The 21,534-nt window shown below is 39.8% G+C and overlaps 1 protein-coding gene across 6 annotated transcripts in view; it reads right to left on the reverse strand.

The window, feature by feature from the left end:
- PECAM1 (platelet and endothelial cell adhesion molecule 1) overlaps positions 1-17,607 on the reverse strand; it is a 101,969-nt gene extending 84,362 nt beyond the window's left edge. For 5 of the 6 annotated variants that reach the window (XM_072645422.1, XM_072645417.1, XM_072645419.1 and 2 more), the window contains exons 1-3: positions 17,329-17,607; positions 17,214-17,240; positions 5,231-5,524 (exon numbers count right to left, since the gene is read on the reverse strand). In XM_072645422.1, coding sequence (XP_072501523.1) covers positions 5,231-5,524; positions 17,214-17,240; positions 17,329-17,362 — 355 coding nt within the window. In that variant the 5' untranslated portion in view covers positions 17,363-17,607. Of the gene's footprint in view, positions 1-5,230; positions 5,525-16,251; positions 16,342-17,213; positions 17,241-17,328 lie in introns of those variants that run through there. The other variant, XM_072645420.1, reaches the window with a different exon arrangement.
- Positions 17,608-21,534: the final 3,927 nt, after the last annotated feature.

The following is a 21,534-nucleotide window of genomic DNA, read 5'->3' on the forward strand; positions in this document are numbered from 1 at the left end:
ACCTACATCTTCTGACTCTTGAGTCAATACTTTTCCATTATACTATGCTGTCTCTATATGCATAAGGGAGCCATTAGGAAATAAGGTAAGATATTGTTGGATAGGTAAGGTGAGGATAAAGAATTAATTTTTAATCTGATAGGCCATAGAGAATGATTGTAGGTTCTTGAGCAGGAGGAGAATCTGTGCAAAATACACTGGATGGGGAGAGCCAGAATGACTGAGATTGTTTTTGAAGTTATTTCCCCATTGCCACTCAGTAATAGAGTGGCAATGGGGAAGCAGGGTAGGGAGGTGGCAAGAAAACAGAACAGAAAAGGAAAAATTGATTGCGCTTGATAGTAAGATTGCATAAACATATTTTTTTTGGAAGAATATGTGAGAACAAAAGAGTAGGCTCTGGGTCTCACTGGTTATCACCATGGTGATAGGCATTTTGTCAAAATATTTTGAAGCTGTCAACTAACATATCTTGTAATCAGAGAAAGTTAAAAACCAAAGACAGAAGGTTCTCTGGGAAGTCAGCCACTGTTAGTGGAGCTGGGAATTGGCTCAATGGCTCAGGAAAATCATTTAGAATTATGTGAGAAAAGTGACTAATCTGTTCATATCCTTTAATCCAGCAATCTCACTACTGGGTATGTACCCTGAGGAAAACAAGCATAAAAATATATTGCCAGTATATCAAAATATTCATAGTAAGTAAAAAATAAAAAATTGAAAACAATGTAGGTGTCTGTCAAGTGGACAGAACAAAACATTATACATAAATAGAATGTACTATCCTACTTTTTTAAAAAGCATAATTATGAGGAAATCATAGAAACACAGGAACACTTACATGAACTGATGGAGATTAAAGTGAACAGAACAGGAAAACAGTCAATTATTCAATCAACAAGCTTTTATTAAACACCAACTATGACCTAGGCTCTGGGGACACAAACACAAAGAATGAAATAATCTGTACTCTCAACAAGCTTACATTCTAACTGGAGACAACATACACAAAGACTAAAAACAATAGAAATGAAGACAATACAAAAGAGACAGATAAACTCAGATTAAACACATTGACTAATAATGATTCTTAAAAAAGGGATGATAAAACACTGTTCCCTCCTCTTAGTAAGGAAAGGTGAAAGGGACTAATGAATGCTGAATGAGAAACAACAGACATGGTTGTTATTCAGACAGTTTTGCGTAATTTTTTAAATGAATATATCCATGGGGAAGGAAGCAAAAGGAGATGGAATAACTAGAAATGAATAAGAGTAAGCCGGTAAGAAAATCATTAAAATATCAACAAAAATTTTTAAATTTAAAAAGCAGAGAGGCCATGCTCATCAGAAGACCTAACACCTCATTTTGAACCCATCACCCTTTCTGCCTTGATTCAAGGACCATTAGGGAGAAAATATTTCAGTCTTGTCCATTAGAGACAATCCATTTCTATACTTTGCCTTTGGATCTGCCAAAGACTAAGAGCCCACTGCTCTGTTCACCATAAGCCTAGTACCAGGGTGAGCCTGAGGACACAAAGGTACCTTCCTTATTCTTGCTTGCGCAAGAGTAGCAAGGGAAAAGGCAGTGTTGAGCCAATCAAATCCAGCCTCCTGACTTTGACCTGCTGAATAATATCAGACAGATATAAATGGAGAGACAGCAAAGTACAGAGGAAAGAGGATTGGATATAGAACAAGGGGACCTATGTTTAAATTTGGACTCTCACTCATTGTGATCTTGCAAAATCACTTCACACTGGACTTCAGTTTCTTCTTCTGTAGAAAAACGAAGTGGTTACACCACATGGACTCTATCGCATGGTCACCTTCTAATTCCAAATACATTCAGCTGTAAGCTCCATCAGAACAAGGGGTGCTATGTTTTTGTCTTTGTACCCCTAACATCTAGACAAAACCTGGCAAACAGTAGGTACCTAGTAAATGTGGGTTGATTAACTGACTGATTGATTCTGTTATAACTTTAATGTTATCCCTCAAAAATTCCTTAGGCTATTTTAAAATTTCCTGGTCACCAATTTCTTCTCTCACATTTAACTTTAATTCTTTATGCCATAACTTTTTTTGTTGTTTAGTCATGTCTGACTCTGTGTAACCCTGTTTAGGATTTTCTTAGCAAAGATATTGGAGTGGTTTGCCATTTCCTTCTCTAGCTTATTTTACAGATGAGGAAACTGAGGCAAACAAGGTTAAGTGAGTTGCCCAGGGTCACACAACTAGGAAGTGTCTGAGAGTCATTTTGAAGGTAAGAAGATGAGTCTTCCTGACTTCAGACCTGGCATTCTATTCCCTGTGCCACGTAGTTGCCCCAGTTATAGGTTATCTCCATTCAATCTTGTATTGTCTTCAAGATGTAGAATAGCCAGTTTCTTGTGCTTTATAAGTGGGTAACTAGATAGTACAGGGGATAGAAGACTGAGTCTGGAGTCAGGAAGAGTCATCCTCCTGAGTTCAAATCTGGCCTCAGGCACTTGCTAGCTGTGTGACCCTGAACAAGTCACTTAACTCTGTTCGCCTCAGTTTCCTCATTTGTAAAATGAGCTGGAGAAAGAAATGACAAACCACTTTAGTATCTTTGCCAACAAAATTTCAGATGGGGCCATGAAGGGTCTGACGTGATTGAAAGCAACTGAACACCACTACCACCACAATAATGCTTTATGTATCTGTTGTCCTTGGTTTTATTAAAGAAATATAGCTTCTTTACAATGTCATTTTCTATAACAGATTTTTTTTTTCCACAATAAACTTGGCACATAAAGTGTCTCAACTCCTACACTTACCATGTATAAACATGGATAAGTCACTTAAGGCTGTTTCCTCATCTGTAAAATGGAGATAATAGTCCTTACCTCACAGGGCTGCTATGAGGATCCAATGAAATAATATTTATAAAATGTTTTGAATACTGTAAATCACCATAAAATGTAAGATATGATTCATCTTGTCTCAACTCTTCACTCTCCTTCACACCTTGTGTCTAAATAGGTATCAAGTCTTATGGATTCTACATTACATTACAACATTACAGTTCTGGGCTTCTTACACATTACCATTCTTCACATATTCTAGCTTTTGGTCAAATTGACCTATATACACAGAACTCCATTTCCTGCCTCTGTACCTTTGTACATCTTCCTTACCTCTGCCTACTTCATAGGATTATTATAAGGAAATAATATAGGGTTTTTATGCCATACAGATATTAGCTATTATCATTGTTATTGAGTAATTTGTTTGGCAACACAAGACTGAAGAATGGTAAAAAAGAGAAGCACTTCTAATGACAAATATTCAACCCCTAACCTGGGGGTTTACCCTGAACCACAACTAGGATGAGGGAACTGGGGTCTTATACAAGGGCACCAAAATTTAGAGAATGCCAAATGCACTTGTACTCATTGTACAGAAGAGATACAGCTGTACCTAACCCCTAGTTAGCAAAAATAACTAAAAGTGGAAGCAACAACATGACATACTTCCTCGCTCCCCTTAGAAAGACCACATTCTAAGTGAACTCTGTCACAGTCCATCCCTCTATGAACATCCCTCTACAGTCAGTTGTCTCCATAGCATTGTCCCAGGGTCTGTCTCCTTCTGCCCCAAGTAAGTCCCAGGCACCAATTATTAGTTATGACTAGCTTTACTTACTAATATCTGCCTGCAGAAAGAATGAAAAGAAAAAAGGAAGGAAGGAAAGAAAGAAGGAAGGAAGGAAGAGAAAAAGTCACTTAATTTTTACTAATTTAACAGCCATCTCAAAGTACTTCAGGTACAAGACTGGTCAGTGCTATAGAAACAGATACAGGAACAGTTGTTTGATGGTAATACTTTATCAGAACGAGGCAGTCCTCACAATAGCAGTTACTTCTACAGTAAAGTCTGCCTGTGTCTTTTGGATTAGCACTGTAAGGTAGATGGCAGTAAGGGACTCAAGGCTCAGAGAGGTCACAATCACACAGTGAGGGTTGGAGACAAAGTTAATACCCAAAGCTCTTGACTCCATGTCTAGTGCTGTCTGGATAAAACTATGCTTCCTCTCCAGTCATTCAAACATCAAGACACTCAAATCAATGAATATTCCCTGGTGCCTTAGGTTTTAGAGCTGAGAGGGAAGGTCTGTCTACACATCTAGTTCAACCGCCTCATTTTACAGATGAGGAAACTGAGGGAAGTGGCTCGCTTAATTATGCAGCAAAGTGTCAGGGCTGGCATTTAAACCAGGCCTTCTAACTACAGATACAGTGTTTGTGACCCTACACAGTATTGTCTGCATGTCTATCCATGTATGTCGCTGCAGATCCACACAGTTATTCCCCAGTCTTACAAGTAGGAGTCAGGAAGATCTTCCTGAGTTCAAATCTGGCCTCAGACACTTACTAGCTGTGTGACCCTGGGCAAGTCCCTTAACCTGTTTACCTCAATTCTTCATCTGTAAAATGAGCTGGAGTAGGAAATGGCAAACCACTCCAGTATCTTTGCTAAGAAAACCCTAAATGGGGTCAGGAAGTGTCAGACAGGACTGAAAAATGACTAAACAACAAAAACAAAAATTAATCACCTTCCAAGTTCCTGCCTTTGTTATAAATTTCAGTCAGCAACTGAACCCCTGTATTTGGCATTGTATTCATATGATCATATATCTAGAGTTGGAAGGGACATCAGTAGGAAAGGGAAATAAGCATTGATATAGTGTCTACTCTGCGCCAGGCACTGTGCTAAGCTCTTTTTACAAATATTATCTTATTGGATCCTCACAACAAGCCTATGAGGTAAGCGCTGTTATTATCTCCATTTTAACAGTTGAGGAAACTGAGGCAAACAGAAGTTAAGTGGCTTGTCCAAGGGTCACATAGCTAGTGAATATCTGAGGTTGAATTTGAACTATTTTTTGAACATCAGTAGCCATCTAGTCTGACCCTCTCATTTTACAGAGGAGGAAACTGAGACACAAGGAGGTTAATGATTTGCCTGAGTTCATATAAATAAGGAAAGATGAGAGGTGAAATCTGACCCCAGGTCCTCCACCCCAGAGCTGTTGCTGTTTCCACCGTACCACATTTACATCCAGGTAGTTCAAAATTTTCCTGTCTCTTACAGTCTCTGATGATTCCTGACACATAGTAAGTGCTGGTTGATTGACTTTACATAGACAGGATTAGGAAAGCTTCTGCTGATTTAGTGGCCTACCACGGCAATACACTTACCTTTTACTGAAACAGGGTAATCTCTTGTGGTTTTCTCCTTGTTGTTCAAAATCACCATACACTTGTAATTCCCTCGGTCATATATCCGAGCAGCCTGAATAAAAAAGCTCTCTTCTTTATTCCAGGAGGTAACGTTTTTGAGTAGAAGGTCATCCTTATAAAAGAGGACCTGGTGCTGAGACAGGAGCTTCGAGGTGGTGCTGATGTCCACATGGCATTTCAGAGTAAGGTTCTTCCCATTCTCCACCTCCCAGCCTGGCTCTGCTTTCATCTCAATCGTATTGATGGTGAAAACTAAATGTTGAAAGACAGGGGAAAATCATTTCAGTAAGAAGTGACATTGTCCATTTGGGGAAATGGCTCTCGCTAGGCATTTCTAGTCATCTAGTCTAGTAGTAATCTAGTCATGCTTTAGATTCCTTTCCCAGAGACATTAAGTCTGGGAATCTTTGATAATCAGCAAATCACAACCTCTGAACCTCAGTTTTCTTTTCTGGAAAAAGAGGGGGTTGATTTAGCTAATCATAAAGACCCTTACCAGCTCTAAGTCTATGAGTTTATGAAGCCTCCTGCCCCATCCTCAAGCCTGACTCCACTGGAAAAAATGCTGGCCTGAATTGTTTATTGATGGAATTTGTGTCATTTAGTTTTTAAAGAATCTGTGATCAATTTTTAAACAACGAATTCTTTTCCTCCATTTTACAACTCAGTAATTTTTTAGCAAGCCAGCTCTCCTCTCCAGGCCTCAGTTTTCCCATTTATAAAGTGAGGAAATTGGACTAGATGATGTTTAAGATCCCTTCGAACCAAGCCTATACTCTCACATGATTCTCCTCTGGCTGAGGAAATCTAACCTTGTTCTGTTTTCATGGTAATGGCCCCACCTTTCCTAACCCAATGATTTCATCAACGTAGGAGATATTCAATATAGAAACTCCCCCTCACTGTGGATGAGCATCTACTCTGCAGTTTAGTCCTAGGGAATTGCCTGGGGACTGTGAGAAGTTCAGTGATTCCTCAATGATCACACGCAGTACAAATCAGAGACAAGGCTTGAACCCTGGTCTTATTGGCTCCAAAATCAAATTTTTAACAACTGCTCCATGCTACCTCTCTACTTTGCCTTTATTTAAGTTAAAATAGGGTGGTTCTGCACTGAGAACATAGACATTCTGGGCACTACTAGAAGCAAAGGCTTCAAAGAAAGAAGGGTAATCCAAATGAAAATAGGTTTGTTTTCTGTTGTCATTCTTGTTTTTGTAGGGTTTTGTTGGAGGTAAGGAATCACCTAACTAAAAGAATTTGAACTTTTCAATCTGGAAAGGGAATGATGAGAGAAGAAATGATTGCATAGTTTAATACTTCAAGAAGCTATGCTTTCCTCCGGGTGGGTATCCTCTCCACCAATGTAAATTGCAACTTCTTTCCCAATTTAATAGATGGTCTTTAGGGAGGAGAAAGTGAGGCTAGTGACCTTGCACAGCCCTCCCTCACTCAAAACAAAGTCAAGTGCAAGTCAAGTCATCATTTCTCTGATGGCATGGTCTTCTTCGAAAACAAAAGACAAACACACTAACAGATGGTCCTTGAGAGCTGCTATGACTGAAAATCTTTGGTACCTTGTGATCCTCAGATGACAGATATATGGTCCATCACAGAACTTGTATGCAATCAAGCAAAATAACTGTCCATCACCATAGCAGATGTAAACACAGAGATAGTGACAGCCCCCACAATTATCACTTCTTTGTCTCTGATCTTCAGTTTTTTCCTAACTATTCGTTCTTTCTCTGCTTGCTGCCTACAAATATGACCATTTACCCCAAATATAAAAATCTTTCACCTGATCTGACCATCCCCTCAAGCTATTGTCCTACATCTCTTCTCTCTTTCTCAGGCAAACTAGTAGGAAAAATTGTCTATATTTATTGCCTTCTTTCTCTTATCATTCACTTTTAGATCCTTTGCAATCTGGCTCCTATCTCATCATTCCCCTTTCCAAAAATACCAGTGATCATTGAATTTCAAAATCTACTAGCATTTTCTCAGTCCTCATCTTTCTTGACCTCTCTGTAGCATTTGACTCTGTTGATCATCTTATCCTGAATATTATCCCCTCTCCAGGTTTTCATGACATAGTCCTCTCCTCATTCTATACTTAATTGTCTAACTTATTCTCCTTTGATAGATCTCCTTCCATATCATGCCCTTGTTAACTGTGGGTGTTCTCCAGAGCTCTGTCCCCTCCTCTCCTCTCTCTCTACTCTCATTTGCTGACCTCATCATATACAGAACTCTGCGTATCCAAACCAGAACTCACAATCATTCCCCACAAAATTCTCTTCTGAACTTCTCCATTTCTGTTCAGGACACCATCCTTCCAATCATTCAAGTTCACAACCTCAGTGTCATCCTCAACTCCTCCCTCACATTTCCTCTACATGTCTATGCAAATGTCAAGTCTTGTCATTTCTACCCCCATACTCCTCTAACATCGATCCCCTTCTTCTCACTCACACAACCACTATTCTAGATTGAGGCAGACTCCTAGTTAGTGTCCCAGTCTCAAATCTCTCCCCATTACAAGCCATCTTCAACTTAGCTACCAAAATAATTTCCCCTCTGCAATCAATTCCATTGGTTTCTTAGACTTCGTAGGGTTAGAGATAGGAGACAAAAAAAGAATTTCACTGGTGTAAAGAGTTCATGGATGTGTGGAAACTTCTACCCATGACAGTCAGCACCTTTTCTGCAATTTATAGTCTTAGAGATTCTCAGAAAGCTGTCTAGAGCACTGAACTGTTAAATGACTTGCCTAGCTTAGATGGTCAGTCTCTGTCAGAAGCAAGACTTAAGCCCAGGTCTTCCTAGATGCAAAGCTGGCTCTCTATCTATTATGGCATTCTGCCTCTCATATTATCTGCTTGGTCAAATATAATTCCATTGTTTGGCATTCAAACCCCTTCATAACCTGGCAACAAGCTACCTTTCCAGCTTTATTGTAAATGTAACCTGTTTTTTAGGCTCAGCAATCCCAAACTTGCAAGGTATAAAAATAGATGTTTGGGGGAAACTTCAGTGTCCAGGGGAGTGGAGGTGGAAAGGACTACTGCATCTCCCAAAGAATGTTACACACATCATTCTCCTTCATCCATCTATGATCCAGACAGACTGTCTTTCTTACTATTTTTCACATATGATGTTCCGTCTCTCATGTTCCCCATGCCAGGAGTGTATTCCCTTCTCATATTAGCCTTTTTAGGATGCCTAAGTTTCCTTCAATATTCAGATGAAGCACCACCTACATGAAGCTTCTGTGTCTCCCTTGCCCCCAAATTATCTCATATCTATTTTGCATCTTTCTATATATGTAAGCACCCTGAGGTCAAGGACAGTTCTACCTAGTCACTGGTACGTAATAAGTAAATGCTTGTTGATCGATCGATTAACATGTTTCCTAAATTCCAGTATATTTGAATGAAGAAGTCCCCTATGAAACTTAAACAAGGTAAGCCTAGAACAAATAAAATCAATCCATCAAAAGCACTTCTAAGCATCTCCTACAGACACACTACAGCCAAGGATCAAATGTGGCCAGGTCTACTTTTGTACAGCCTACCATAAAAATGTAAAAATCATTTGGTTCGTAGGCATATAAAAACAGCCATTAGACTGTTTGGGCTGGCCAGCTTCTGGTCTACCAAATTCCAGGTGCCTTGCTGGGAGTTGAGGATAAAAATACAAAGAATGAATAATCTCTTCTTTCAAGAAACTTACATTTAATAATAAACACATATGAATGGATGGATGAATGATAAATCATTTATCAAGTAAGGCCAAGCACTGTAGTAAGTGCCAGGGATACAAATCCCCAAGTAAAGAAAGGCCCTGGAACTAATATTCCAATAGGGAAAGATAATATACATGGAAGAGTAGAGGTTGAGGAAGGGCACTTTGGTCCAGAAAATTACAGGAATAGTAAGTAAGACCATAGGGGAGTAGACTGACATGCCGCAACCAGGAACAATGACCAAGACGATTTGGTTCCAAAACTGGAGATCAGAGTGGGGGGAGGGCAATTGTTAAAAGAAGGGATATAGAAAGATATACAGAATAAAGACAAAGAAAATAAATGCTAAGAAGTTATATACAAGGTAGTTAGGGAGGAAGGACACCAGTAGCTGGGGGATGGGAGAAGGCAGCAGAGATGAGATAAGGCTTCATGCAGAAAACTGCATAACCTACATCTTGAAAGAAGAGAGGAATTCTATGAGCTTGAAGTGAGGGAGGAGTACTTTACTGATCTGAGAGACAAAAGCAGAGATGGGAGATAAAGGAACAGAAATGTGAGGAACAGGAAGAAGGACTTTGGACTGGACTAGCAATGTGGAAAAGGAGGTAACGACCAATGAGGCTGGCAAGGTAGATCAGGGACAGGTTGTGAAAGGCTTTAAAAGCAGAGTTTATATTTTACTCTAGAGAAAATAGGGAGTCATTATAGTTTACTGAATAGGGGAGTAGCATGGAAAATCTCTTTGGCAGCAATGTGGGGAGGAAGGCAGCAGTGAAAAAGAATTTTTTAAGTGCCTACTATGTGGCAAGTACTGTGTTAAACACTTTACAAATATTATCTCATTTGATGTTCACAACAACCCTATGAAGTAGGAGCAATTATTATCCCCATTTCACTGATGAGGAAACTGAGGCATACAGGTTAAATGACTTGCCAAGGTTATACAGACTGAGGATGGCCTGAGGTAAGGAGAGACTGGAAAGTGATGAGAAGGACATTTCAATAATCTAATGAGGGTTGATGTGCGCCTGAACTAAAATGGTCACAGTCATGTGAGTAGAGAGAAGGGGCTGAATGTAAGAGATGACATAAGAAGTAAAAATAGCAAGATATAGAAACTGAGGTGAAGGAAAGTGAAGAGCTAAGGATAACTCCATGGTTACAAATCTGGGAAGCTGAAGAATGATGGTACTTTCCATAGAAATAAGGAAGTTTAGAATAGAGTGAATTGGGTAAAAGATAATGAGTTCTGTTTTAGACATATTGAGCTTGAGATGTCTGCAGCATCCAAAGTGTCTCACACAACAGGTAACCAACTTATGAAACTTATTAGGTAGAGACCCAAAAGAAAGATAAGGTAGAAAAAATGGATTCCAAAACAAAATTTTAATAACTCAGCAATAAATGGCCCCTAGGTGGGTGCCACTGACATATAGATCAAATTAAAGAATAGTTTCAGGGAGGATGCCTTTCCCCTTTAACATCTTACATCCTTTACAGTCACTACTACCAAAGAATCCTGGCGCTGATCTATAATGGAAGCTACATGTGTTCTCATGTTTCTCTGCCTGAAGGGTGGCCTCTTCGTTCCTGGTCCCCAGAATAAGAATTCTATTACCTAGTCCCCTTACAACTGTGGATGAGCTTAGGAAGCTTTGAGGCATATTAGAGAGTTAACTCTTTGATTCATAAGCAATTTCTTACATTTCTTTTGTACCCTTTATGAATCTGAGACCATAGTAAGGGCTCTATGACTACCTACTTAGTTAAATTGCTTTAAACTAATCACTGGAGTGGCCACCCAACAGCTGCATTTTCATATTTGGTCAGTCAAAAAGCATTTATTAAGCACCTACTATGTGCCAGATACTGTGTTAAGCACTGGGGATACAAAGAAATGCAAAAAAAAAAAAAAAAAAAAAAAACCAAACCATTCCCTACCCTCAAGGAGTTAATGATCTAACTGGGAGGAAAACATGTAAACAACCATGTACAAAAAAGACAAAGACAAGATAAACTGCAGATATACAACAGAGAGAAAGCATTGGCATTAAGGGAGAGAGGGAAAGGTACTTTTGCTAAGCAGAGATTTGGGCTGGGATTTGAAGCCAGAAAAGCCACAAAGCAGAGATGAAGAGAAAGTGCCAAGTATGGGGTCAGCCAGCAAGAGCACTCCAAGTGGAGTGATGCAGAGGCTTGTGCAAGGAGCAGCAAGGAGGCCAACGTGTTACTGCATCATGCAGGGTAGTGGTATTATTTTTTCAGTATATTTACTGAATTCTTTGACCAGACAACAAGAAATACCTGTTAAATGAGGACTCTTGTCTTGCTAAGGCTCATAGACCACAACCTAGAAGTCTTAGATTTAAAGAGAGAGGGGGTCTTAGGTAGTTATCTAGTCTAGCATTCTCATTTTACAAAGGAGGAAACTGAGACCAAAGAATGAAGCCCAAGGTCACACAAGAAGTAACGGGGCAAAGTGAAGATTCAAACCCAGATCCTCTGACCCAATTCTCTTTCCACTGCCATTCCTGGTAGAGCCTATTTTTCTGACACAAATATATCAATGAAGTATGCTCTTATTTGTCTTCATGGAAAAGCTGGCAGCAGAACTGCCTATAGGACCACTGGGGTACAACTACAAATTCAAGGTTCTGAAGAACAGTTATGTATTCAGGAAACTAGCTAAAAGACTTTTCTTCTTGAAAGAATTAGAAGGTGAGGACCTGAGAAAAGAAGATTTAAGGGGGGGGCATCCTAATAAATAATAATAATGATGAACTGATAATTAATTTATGAAATTATGATATGGCGCATAATCGGTTCTTGGGTACTCCAAGGTAAAACTATGATGGCAGTAGGGAATGAGACTGCAATGACACTTTAGTAAGGAACAAGGAGTACAAAGACAAGTGGTTAAAAGGATACAGAGACAAGTGGTGAGGGGATAGGGATATGGTTGTGAAGGAAGGTACGCAGCACGGGGAAGAAGATGGAGAAAGGGAGAGGTACAGAAAATGTCTCATGTAACTATGGATTAAAATTGGAGACACTCAAGCAGCGTGGACCTGTTGGTGATGGAAGACTGCTCAAGAATTTGGGAACTCATTTTTACAGGGTTTTTCCAAGGGAAATAGACAAACTCTTATCTGTACCACCTTGGTGTTAGTTCATTAATATATCCAAATTATCTCAAGTTGTCAGGAAAACTTTAAAGTTAACATGTCCACGTCATCTCAAATTCTCAGCACCTTTTGGTGTTCTGATCGCTGGACACTTATCTGAGATTTATATATCAGGGACCAACACTCCCTGACAGTAAAGTCTAGTTAGCTCCTCCTGATTTAGCACATGTTTACCAGGATGTGATTTTTGGTTAATCGATGATACAATTTGCAAATTATGCTCCTTTGGTTTTTGAGATTTCTAGGTTCCCCTTTGCACTCTTACTTCCTGCTATTGCTAGGATACAGTGACTATTTATAAACTTATAAAAAGGTAGTGGACACACTGAGGTACTTTCTCAAGCTGAATTGCCAGCCTTTCCAACTCTAATGCAGAGAGTACAACTTCAATGGGCTGGCTACATGTTCAAATGCCAAACATATGTTTGCCAAAAAGACTATTTAACAGAGTATTCACACAAGGCAGACACTCTCACAGAAGTCAGAAGAAATGATACAAAGACACTCATGAGGTCTCTACAGAAATTTAGGAATATTTTGAGACATGGGAGACTGGCACAGGACTGCCCAGTGTGGTGTGCCCACATCAAAGAAGGCACTGTGCTCTATGAGCAAAGCAGTAGCTCAAAAAAAAGAAAATGTGAGAGGCGCAAATTTAGAGACATCTTCACTCCAAATGTTCATATGGACTATTTGTGCCCAACCTGTGGTAGAGCCTTCTGAGCTCGGATTGGTCTGATCAGCCACAGTCGGACACACTGTACCTTGGCCCCAACATAATGATGTCATTCTGGTCATTTTCAAGCACGAAGGACCACAACCCACCAACTTATAAATTTATTATACTGACTGGGGCGGGGCAGGGGTGAGGAAGGAAGGGGAGTTATCAAGGGGACCAGAACAAGATACCATTTTAACATAATAATAATAACTAGCATTTATATAATGCCTTAAGAACGGTAAAGTACTTTACAAATATTGTCTTCTTTTATCCTCACAACAACCTTAGGTGCTATTATTACTCTCATTTTATAAATGAGAAAATCGAGGCTGGTGGAGGTTAAATGACTTGCCCAGGGTCACACTGCTAGTAAGTGTCTGAAGCTGGATTTTAACTCAGGCTTTCCTGATTCCAGGTTTACCACTCCATCATTCCCTGAGCCACTTAGCTAGTTTTCATCAAGTATTTGAATGGTTAAAAGGCTTTTGTCCTTGAAAGAAGAATGAGAAGTAGTGGGGAGGGAGGAGGGGAGGGCTAACCTGAGAAGAAAAGATGTGGAAAGGATATGATAGTTTTTAGGATATGAGAGAGGGATTAGACTTCTTCTTGATCCCAGAAGGCTGAACTGAGACCAGTGGGTGAAAGTTATAGAAGATTAAAATAGGGTATCCCAAGAATCTTAGTGGATTTTTAAAGCTTTAATAATTATTAATTTAATAGCCTTAAGTTCTCAAAGGGCAGAGCAGTGGATAGAGCACTGGGCTTAAAATCAGGAAGACTCATCTTCCTGAGTTCAAATCTGGTCTCGGACACTTTCTAGTTGTGTGACCCTGGGCAAGTCACTTAACCCTGTTTGTCTCAGTTTCTTTGTCTATAAAATGAGCTGCAGAAGGAAATGGCAAATCACTCCAATATCTCTGCCAAGAAAATCACAAAAGAGATTGCAAAATGTAGGACACAACTTAAAAAAAAAGTGACTGAACAACAGTAAGCTATTAAATCTTAAAACTGAAGATTTTGGGGACATCCTGTATAAGAGAAAAACTCCTAAAAATCAGAGCTGTTTTTAAAAATAGAATGGACTACCCTAAGTTCCCTATCACTGCAAGTCTTCAAGAAGAGGCCAGAGGGATCATTTGTAGATGATATCGATGAGATTCATGTTTTGGATAAGAGTTGAATGGCAGGACCTCTAAAATCTATCTATCACAGCTCTGGGATTCAATGGTTCTCTAATCTATGGCTCTTCTCTCCCCTTCCCAGTCCTCCAGGAGAAGCAGTGACCACAGTGTTTGCTTTATAGAATGCAGAAGATCATCAGCCAGCAGCTAAGGGACGGGCTTTACTTAAAAACCAGGCCAATCTGTACAAAAATTAGTGCCAATGGGCTACAGTAAATGTCTCCCTCTCTTCCTGGGTCCCATAAGAGAGTGGGCCTGCTGCCATTACAGTAACCAGGGACAACCCCGAACTATCTCATTCTCTACTGCCTTGCTCCATTGTAATTTGACACCTCCACCCAACTTTCTGGACTTAAACGATATCCCATGCAATTAGTCATTCAAATATGCAGCTGGTCAGTTCTGTTAGTTTACAGCTGAATCTTATAAGGCTGAAGTCATGTTTTTTCAGTAATCATGGGAACCAATTAGTTTCCCCCAGCTGCTTGACCACAGATCGTGTGTGGCCCCTACTTTATCAGTCATCTCACTGACTCATATAAGTCACTGAGATGAAATGAGTGGGGTCCAGTCAAGTGGCTCTCTTCCTCTCCTCATTACCGGGGGAAAGAGGAATTCTCTCCCATTTCCAACTAAGAACAAATGTCTTGCTGATTGTGGACTGCAATCATTATAGAATATCAACTCTGGAAGAAGCTTTAGAGATCACCCAGTCACCTCATTTTACCAAGGAGGAAACTGAGGTCTAGAGAAAAGTAGTTAGCCTAAATGTACATTACTATAGTTATCACTTACTCACTTCAGTCATGTCTGACTTTGTAACTCTTTTTTGGGGGGAGGGAGGGTTCCTGGCAGAGAGACTGGAGTAGTTTGCCAGTTTCTTTTCCAAGTCATTTTACAGATAAGGAAATTGAGGGCAAAGAGGGTTAAATGACTTGCCCAGGGTCATACAGCAAGTGTCTGGGGCCAGATTTGAACTCAGGTCTTCCTGTCTCCAGGCCTGGCTCTCTATCCACTGCACCACCTAGTTGCTCTAAATGTACATTGCTACTTCAATGAAAAACAGACACAGAACCAAGAGCCTGGGAATTTTTGCCAAACTTACCAAGATCATGCAAAATGAAAGAATTTCAATTTTCCAAAAGACTTTCTGCCCTCATCGATTAACAAGCATTTATTGAGCATCTGCTGTGTGTCAGATATTGTGCTAAGGACTGAGGAAGCAAGGATAAGATTGAAACAATCCCTGCCTCTGAGGAGCTTCTATTTTGAAGGAAAGAGGAGAGAGATGGGTGTGTATAAACATATATAAAACACAGATTCAAGGTAACCTTGGTGGGAAAAGCAGCTGGGAGGACAAGGAAAGGCCTTGTGCAGACCAGACTTGAAGGAAACCAGAGATTCTAAGATGAAGAAAGAGAGCTTCTAGACCTGGGGGACAGGTCCCTGAGAAGTGATTAGGTTAGCTCCCATTAGGTTAGTTCCCATTTCATGGATAAAGAAAGTGGATTGTAAAACAGAAGATCTGTGTTGTAATCCCCATGCCACCACTAATTCACTACATAACCTTGAAAAACACACTTCTGTTCTCTGGGGCTTAGTATCCTCATCTGGCAAATAGAGATAATAATGCTTACTTGACTTGCTTTGCAACGTTATCATAAAAATCAAATTTTGGTGAAAGTACTTTGGAAAGTACTAAATGCTCACCCTGAAGAAACATATATATGTATATATGTATATATACGTATATGTATACATATACACATATAATATATATAAAATATATTATATATACATGCGCACACACACACACACACACCTTATTCTCTCTAATCACAAGATTCTGAATTGTTTGGTGTTAGGATCAAACATAAATCCAATCAATTATCTGTGAGGAAGAAAAAATCGCAGCAATGACTACTCACTTAAATTCTGCTGGTATCTAGAAAAAACAACCCTTTGTTGTTTTATATATACATACAGAGAGAGAAAGACAGAACTAGAACTAGAAAAGATGTAAAAGGTCATGAAACTCAATCCCTTCATTTTACAGATGAGGAAACTGAGGCACAGAGAAATGAACTGATTCGCCTACAGTCACATAACTGATAATTGTCTAAGATAGGATTTGAACTCACCAATTTGAACTCACCAGTTCTTCCCAACTCTAACTCCACTGCTATCTCTACTATTCCACACTGCCTCCTCGGAAGACTCTCAAATAATCTGAACTTAAAGGCCAATTTAACAGCCACACATTTCTACCCATTTTTCCAGAGTTTCAGTTTTACTTCCTCCCCGTTCAGCAACTGAACTCTACCCTATATAAAGTTCTTCCTTGTTCCCAGACCTACTTAAATATGCCAAACTCTTTCAAAAGGTTAAAAACAAATCCCTTATTCCACATATATTTTATATCCCAAACCAAATTTCCAAATATATAATTTTCACTTTGTCAATAAATCTTCAAAGATACACACACACACACACACACATATTTATTCTCTCTTATCACAAGATTCTGAATTGTTTGGTGTTGGGATCAAACATAAACCCAAATCAATATTCTGTGAAGAAGGAAAAATCACAGCCAAGACTAATCACTTAAACTCTGCTGGGGTCTAAAAAAATAAAACAACCCTTTGTGTGCTGAATGGGAATGAGATTGGCCATAGAAAGAGAAAAAAAGATTATGAAGTGGCTCACTTTTTCCAAAAATCAAACAGCTGCCCACTTGGAACTTTCATGACATTTCAAACATTATTGTTAAATGCAAGTGTTTTGGACTAAGCAAAAACTTTTTTTACATATGTGCTAATAGGATCATATTTTTATATGTCTTTATTATCTTCCAAAAGAGGAGCTTCTAGTCTTTTATCTTTTCATTAAAAATGTAATCAAACCAGTTTAATTGTAATTTATAAAGTCCCAAAGTAGACAACATAATGTAGAAGAAAGAAAGTTGTCTGACCTCCTTCCCTCATCTGTAAGATGAGAGGGTTAGATCTCCAAACTCTCTTTGGTTCTAAATCTGTAATCCTAGACAAGATCCTAGGCAAGACAGAAAGGGGGGAAAGAGGTAGAAAAATCTACAACTTACAGTTCTCTTGACCTTTCAGTCTTGGACCTAAAAAATAAAAAAAGATCAAGTGTCATTATCTCAGAAGCTTCAAGTCCTATAAAATTTAAGGTATAAAATGAAAATAAAAACTTACAGAACCAAAGCATCCCCAGAAGAACCAGATACATCTTGTCTTGGAGTAATAGTTGCTCAGTCTAGAACCCAGGAATGCTCATTCGCTGAAGGTTAAGTCCGACCAAGGGGCTGGTAGGAAAGGTTGTCTTCAAAAGGGGTAATAGATAAGCAAGCCTTAGTGTGAAAAGTTAAGATTCACTCTTGGAAGGATTTTCCTCTTTGTGAATAGCGAATGGCCAGTGGCACTCACTGGTCAGGTAATAGCTGCCATTACTGGAAACTGAAAACAATGAGCTTCTGGCCGGGTTTGATAGCTACTCAGGAAATGACTGGCCTTTTCCTGAGAGGCTGCTGAACTAATTTTCTTTGTTTAGTTTCTTAAAGTATATTTGAAAACAAGCAGCAGAAATGACATTTGTCTTGGCACACCTGTCAATCTTCCTTCTGGCTCCCCCAGAATGGGGAAGAGTGGGAACTCCCTCATCTTTTAATGAAGGGACCCTCCAATTTCTACCTTCCACCTAGGGAGACTTCTCCCTTGACTCAAGAAAGATATTCAAGACGAAAGATATTTCTTCCCTTTAACTATTCTCATTTTAAAATAGTCGTGAATCTAGATTTTACTGCTAAGCCCATGGTAGGGGGAAAAAAAAAAGCTTTGCTTTGCCAGAATCATGAGAGTTTGCTAATTAATCATAATATCATATTTGTGTAGCTCCACGTGGTTAAAAAGTACTTTACAATCCTGAAAGATTCACTGTTATCACCATTTTACAGAGGATGCGACTGAGGCTAAGGAAGGTGCCCAGGAGTGCCAGGGATAGAACTCAAATTCAAAGCCTTATGACTTTAACTCATTTGTTTCCGAATGGTGTTATAGACAAATTGGTTTTCCCTCCCATTCTATATTCCAGCTCCCCATTCAACCAAAAGAAACAAAAAAGGATTTGTCTTCAATTTTCTAAAGATTAAAGTCCCAGAAGAATTCAAGAAATGCTGGTTTTACGAGGTAATTTTCAGGACCAAGGCATTTGGTAGTAAACAGACATGCTGTGGAACCAAAGTAAATTTCTAAAACATATGTCATTCCTTTACATTCTCAAAGAGAAAAAAAAAACCTTTAGAATTCTATTGGAATATAATCTCTTATTTCAAAAGTAAACTTTGAAGTTTGAAAATAAAAACAGAAAAGATGCTTCCTGGTACAGTGAGGACTGTTTTAAAGTGTTACGGAACTTATCAGCACACAGTAAGGGTAACTTATTCTGATGTCCACAGTCAAGGGAACATAAACACTGCAAAATCTAAGTCTCCCGGTCCATTTCCCTTTTTCTACAGCTTTCTGTGTTTGCCTTTCTCAGCTTATTCAGCTTGATGTTCCTACATCCATTGGTTTTTGTGTATATCTTATTATCTCAGTTTGTCCATGTATGCATGCATGGTGTCTTTTTGTTAGTTTTTTACTGTGTTTCTGTGTCTGTCTGCTTGTCACTCTCCCTGCAATTTGATTGAAGTGCAGAATATGTACAGAAAGGGTGGGATATGTTTTTGTGCTACATAGTGGTTTGTTTGAGCTTTTTTTTTGTGGGAGGTGGGGTGTACAAATGTAATATATACATAGTACCATCTTGGTGTTGTGTCAAGGAGATCAGGACAGTGGAGATTGGCTGCCTGTTGATTCTGGCAGAAATCACACTAGTGTTTCCTTCCTCAATCACCCAGGGATTTGCCCTAACTTAGGGACTAACCGAAGGAGTCTGATGTGACTCATAGATTTATTCTCCCAGACAACAGGATGGTGGGCCACTGGAGAATGCATTAACACAGAAGTGGGTGTGTGCATGTGCATGTGCGTGTGTATGTGCGTGTGCATGTGCGTGTGTGTGTGTTGGGATATTGAGGGGGGGGGGTTCAGTAACTGAGCTGAAGATTGTGTCCTGGGAAAGAGGAAGATGTTTAACTGTAAGATTTGGTGCCAGACTCTAGAATCAGAGCTGGGCACCAGGCATACTGGGAAAGATGCCACCAAAACCCACTCCCCAGACTATAGACCCATAGGAAAGTGATTTTTCTATTTTTCTCCTTTCTTCTCTTCCCCTCTGTCTCTCTTCAGAGCCTTATTTTCTGAAACTTACCTTCGGTTCTTAAGAGTTTGTTTACCTTTCTGTAACACAGACTATGTTGGTCCTCACTGCCTGAAAGTCAGGTATGTTACATTTCACTCTGCCCTTTGGGTTCTCCAGTATCATTAAAGTGATTTGGGGGGTCTAGGTTCTTGTAGCATCAATGCGATACCCACAGCAGCTGCTATGGGTATGTATGTGTATTTCCAGGGTAAATTCTCAAAATATAAACTCTCTTCCTCAAAGATGAAAAAATATTTATTCCAACACCAGAAAGCCAATTCCACCATGGTAACAACAAAGTTTGTACACATTACCAATGAAGGGAATACAGGTATCCCCAAGCCTTCCCTCTCTTAGGCCACCCCACAAACAAGTTCCCCTAGGCAAAATTCCACTCTTTCTCACTCATGCTAGCTGCTCTGCTTCAGCTCTGCCTCACTCTCTCTCAGCTCCACTCATTTGGCAAGCTCCTCCCACAATTGACTCTATGTGACTCAAGCTGTGGGCTGGGCCAAAGCTCAAAGCAGGTCACATGAGCCTACTAACGGGCAGGGAAGATCTTCAAATTCCCTTAACTTTACAGTTCTCTGCCATTGGCTCCAGCCCCCAGTAATTGTCTTCCTCCCCCAAGTATAGAGGACTATGCTCCTGTACCCCATTTCTATCAGTCACAAACAGTCAGACTGGAAATTAGAAATATTTACTTCAAAAAATGTAAGCACAAGCACACTCCCAATAAGTGGAGACAGGACGCCCTCTCTGTCTCTGGAGAGGGAAAGAGGATTAGGTTCATAGTTTAGCCTGGTTCCCATAGTACACAGTTCCGGTTCCAAGTTCAAAACCCCCTCATGGGCTCTAGTTGAAGGCATCCTGATTTCTCAGGACTTTCATGCCATTCTGACTGGTTGCACCACCCCACCTGCAATCCTAGCTCCCAGGCTGAACCATGGCTCAAACTCCCAGACCCATTGACATCACTTCTAGCACCTGTAACTGAAGATGGCAAACAGCACAGGACAGTAACAAACACCCCCTAGACCTATTTCTCAGAAGTGAGAGTAAAAGCGAGGGAGGAAGGGAAGTACATTTCTTCCCCTTTCACTGGTTCACTTCATGGCATCCAAGCTGGGCACGTCAGAAAACTTGGTGGAGAAGAGAGTAGTCAAAAAGAACAAGTTTTAATCTTGCCAGTTTTAAAGACGTAGGCAGCCAATCAAAGTAGACTCTCCCCATCCATGTGGTAGGGGTCATAGCTGACTCCATATTAGGTAAATCTGGCATGCTCAAAAAAGCATGTTCAAGACGGGTGTCTCCGTGTTAGAACTAGGCATGTCCATCGAAGCGCAGGTTGCATTTCTGTTTGTGTTGTCTTTTCAATATAATAATATAAAGATCATAAATACAAAGAGGGTGGGATTCCTAGGACCAGCCCTAATATGCATGTTAAGGATAGGGGAAGGTGTGATGACATACATGCAGACATCAATGAAGAAGATGAAAAGAAAAAGTTGAAAATCAGAGAAAGAGAGACAGAGATAGAGATAGAGCAACACAGAAGTAATCGTTTGTATAGATAAAACATGTGTGGCTATGCACAAACATATTGGAAAGGGGCCGTAAGGGAGCACTTGGGATGGCAATTTACAGCTGTGGTGTACTGCCAGAGCATTTCCCTGACTGGAGACTCAGAGCTGAAGATTAATTGTTTATAACTTTTCAAGGTAGAGGAAATTCTTTTATGGGTGCTCTGTGTGTGTGTGTGTGTGTGTGTGTGTGTGTGTGTGTGTGTGTGCATGTGTGTCTGTCTCTCTGTCTCTTTCCTTCTATCTCTCTGTCTCTTTCTCTGTCTCTTTGTAGTATTAGCAGTCTTGGGGGCAGGGTGAAGACAGGATACTGGTTCTGTATCTAGCCTGACTGATATAGAAGTCATGGGCATTCATTCATTAATTTGTTCCTTCCTTTCTCTTTCTTTCTTTCTCACTTCCTTTCTTTCAAATTCTTTTTTATTTGTTTATTTTTGCCCCAGGACTTGTTTTGATAGGAAACTCCCTCCCAGACAGATGGGCCCAAGAGAGTAGGTAAGAAAGTCAAGTCCGTGG

Source organism: Notamacropus eugenii, chromosome 2, assembly GCF_028372415.1.
Source record: "Notamacropus eugenii isolate mMacEug1 chromosome 2, mMacEug1.pri_v2, whole genome shotgun sequence".
NCBI classification, from domain to species: Eukaryota; Metazoa; Chordata; class Mammalia; order Diprotodontia; family Macropodidae; genus Notamacropus; species Notamacropus eugenii.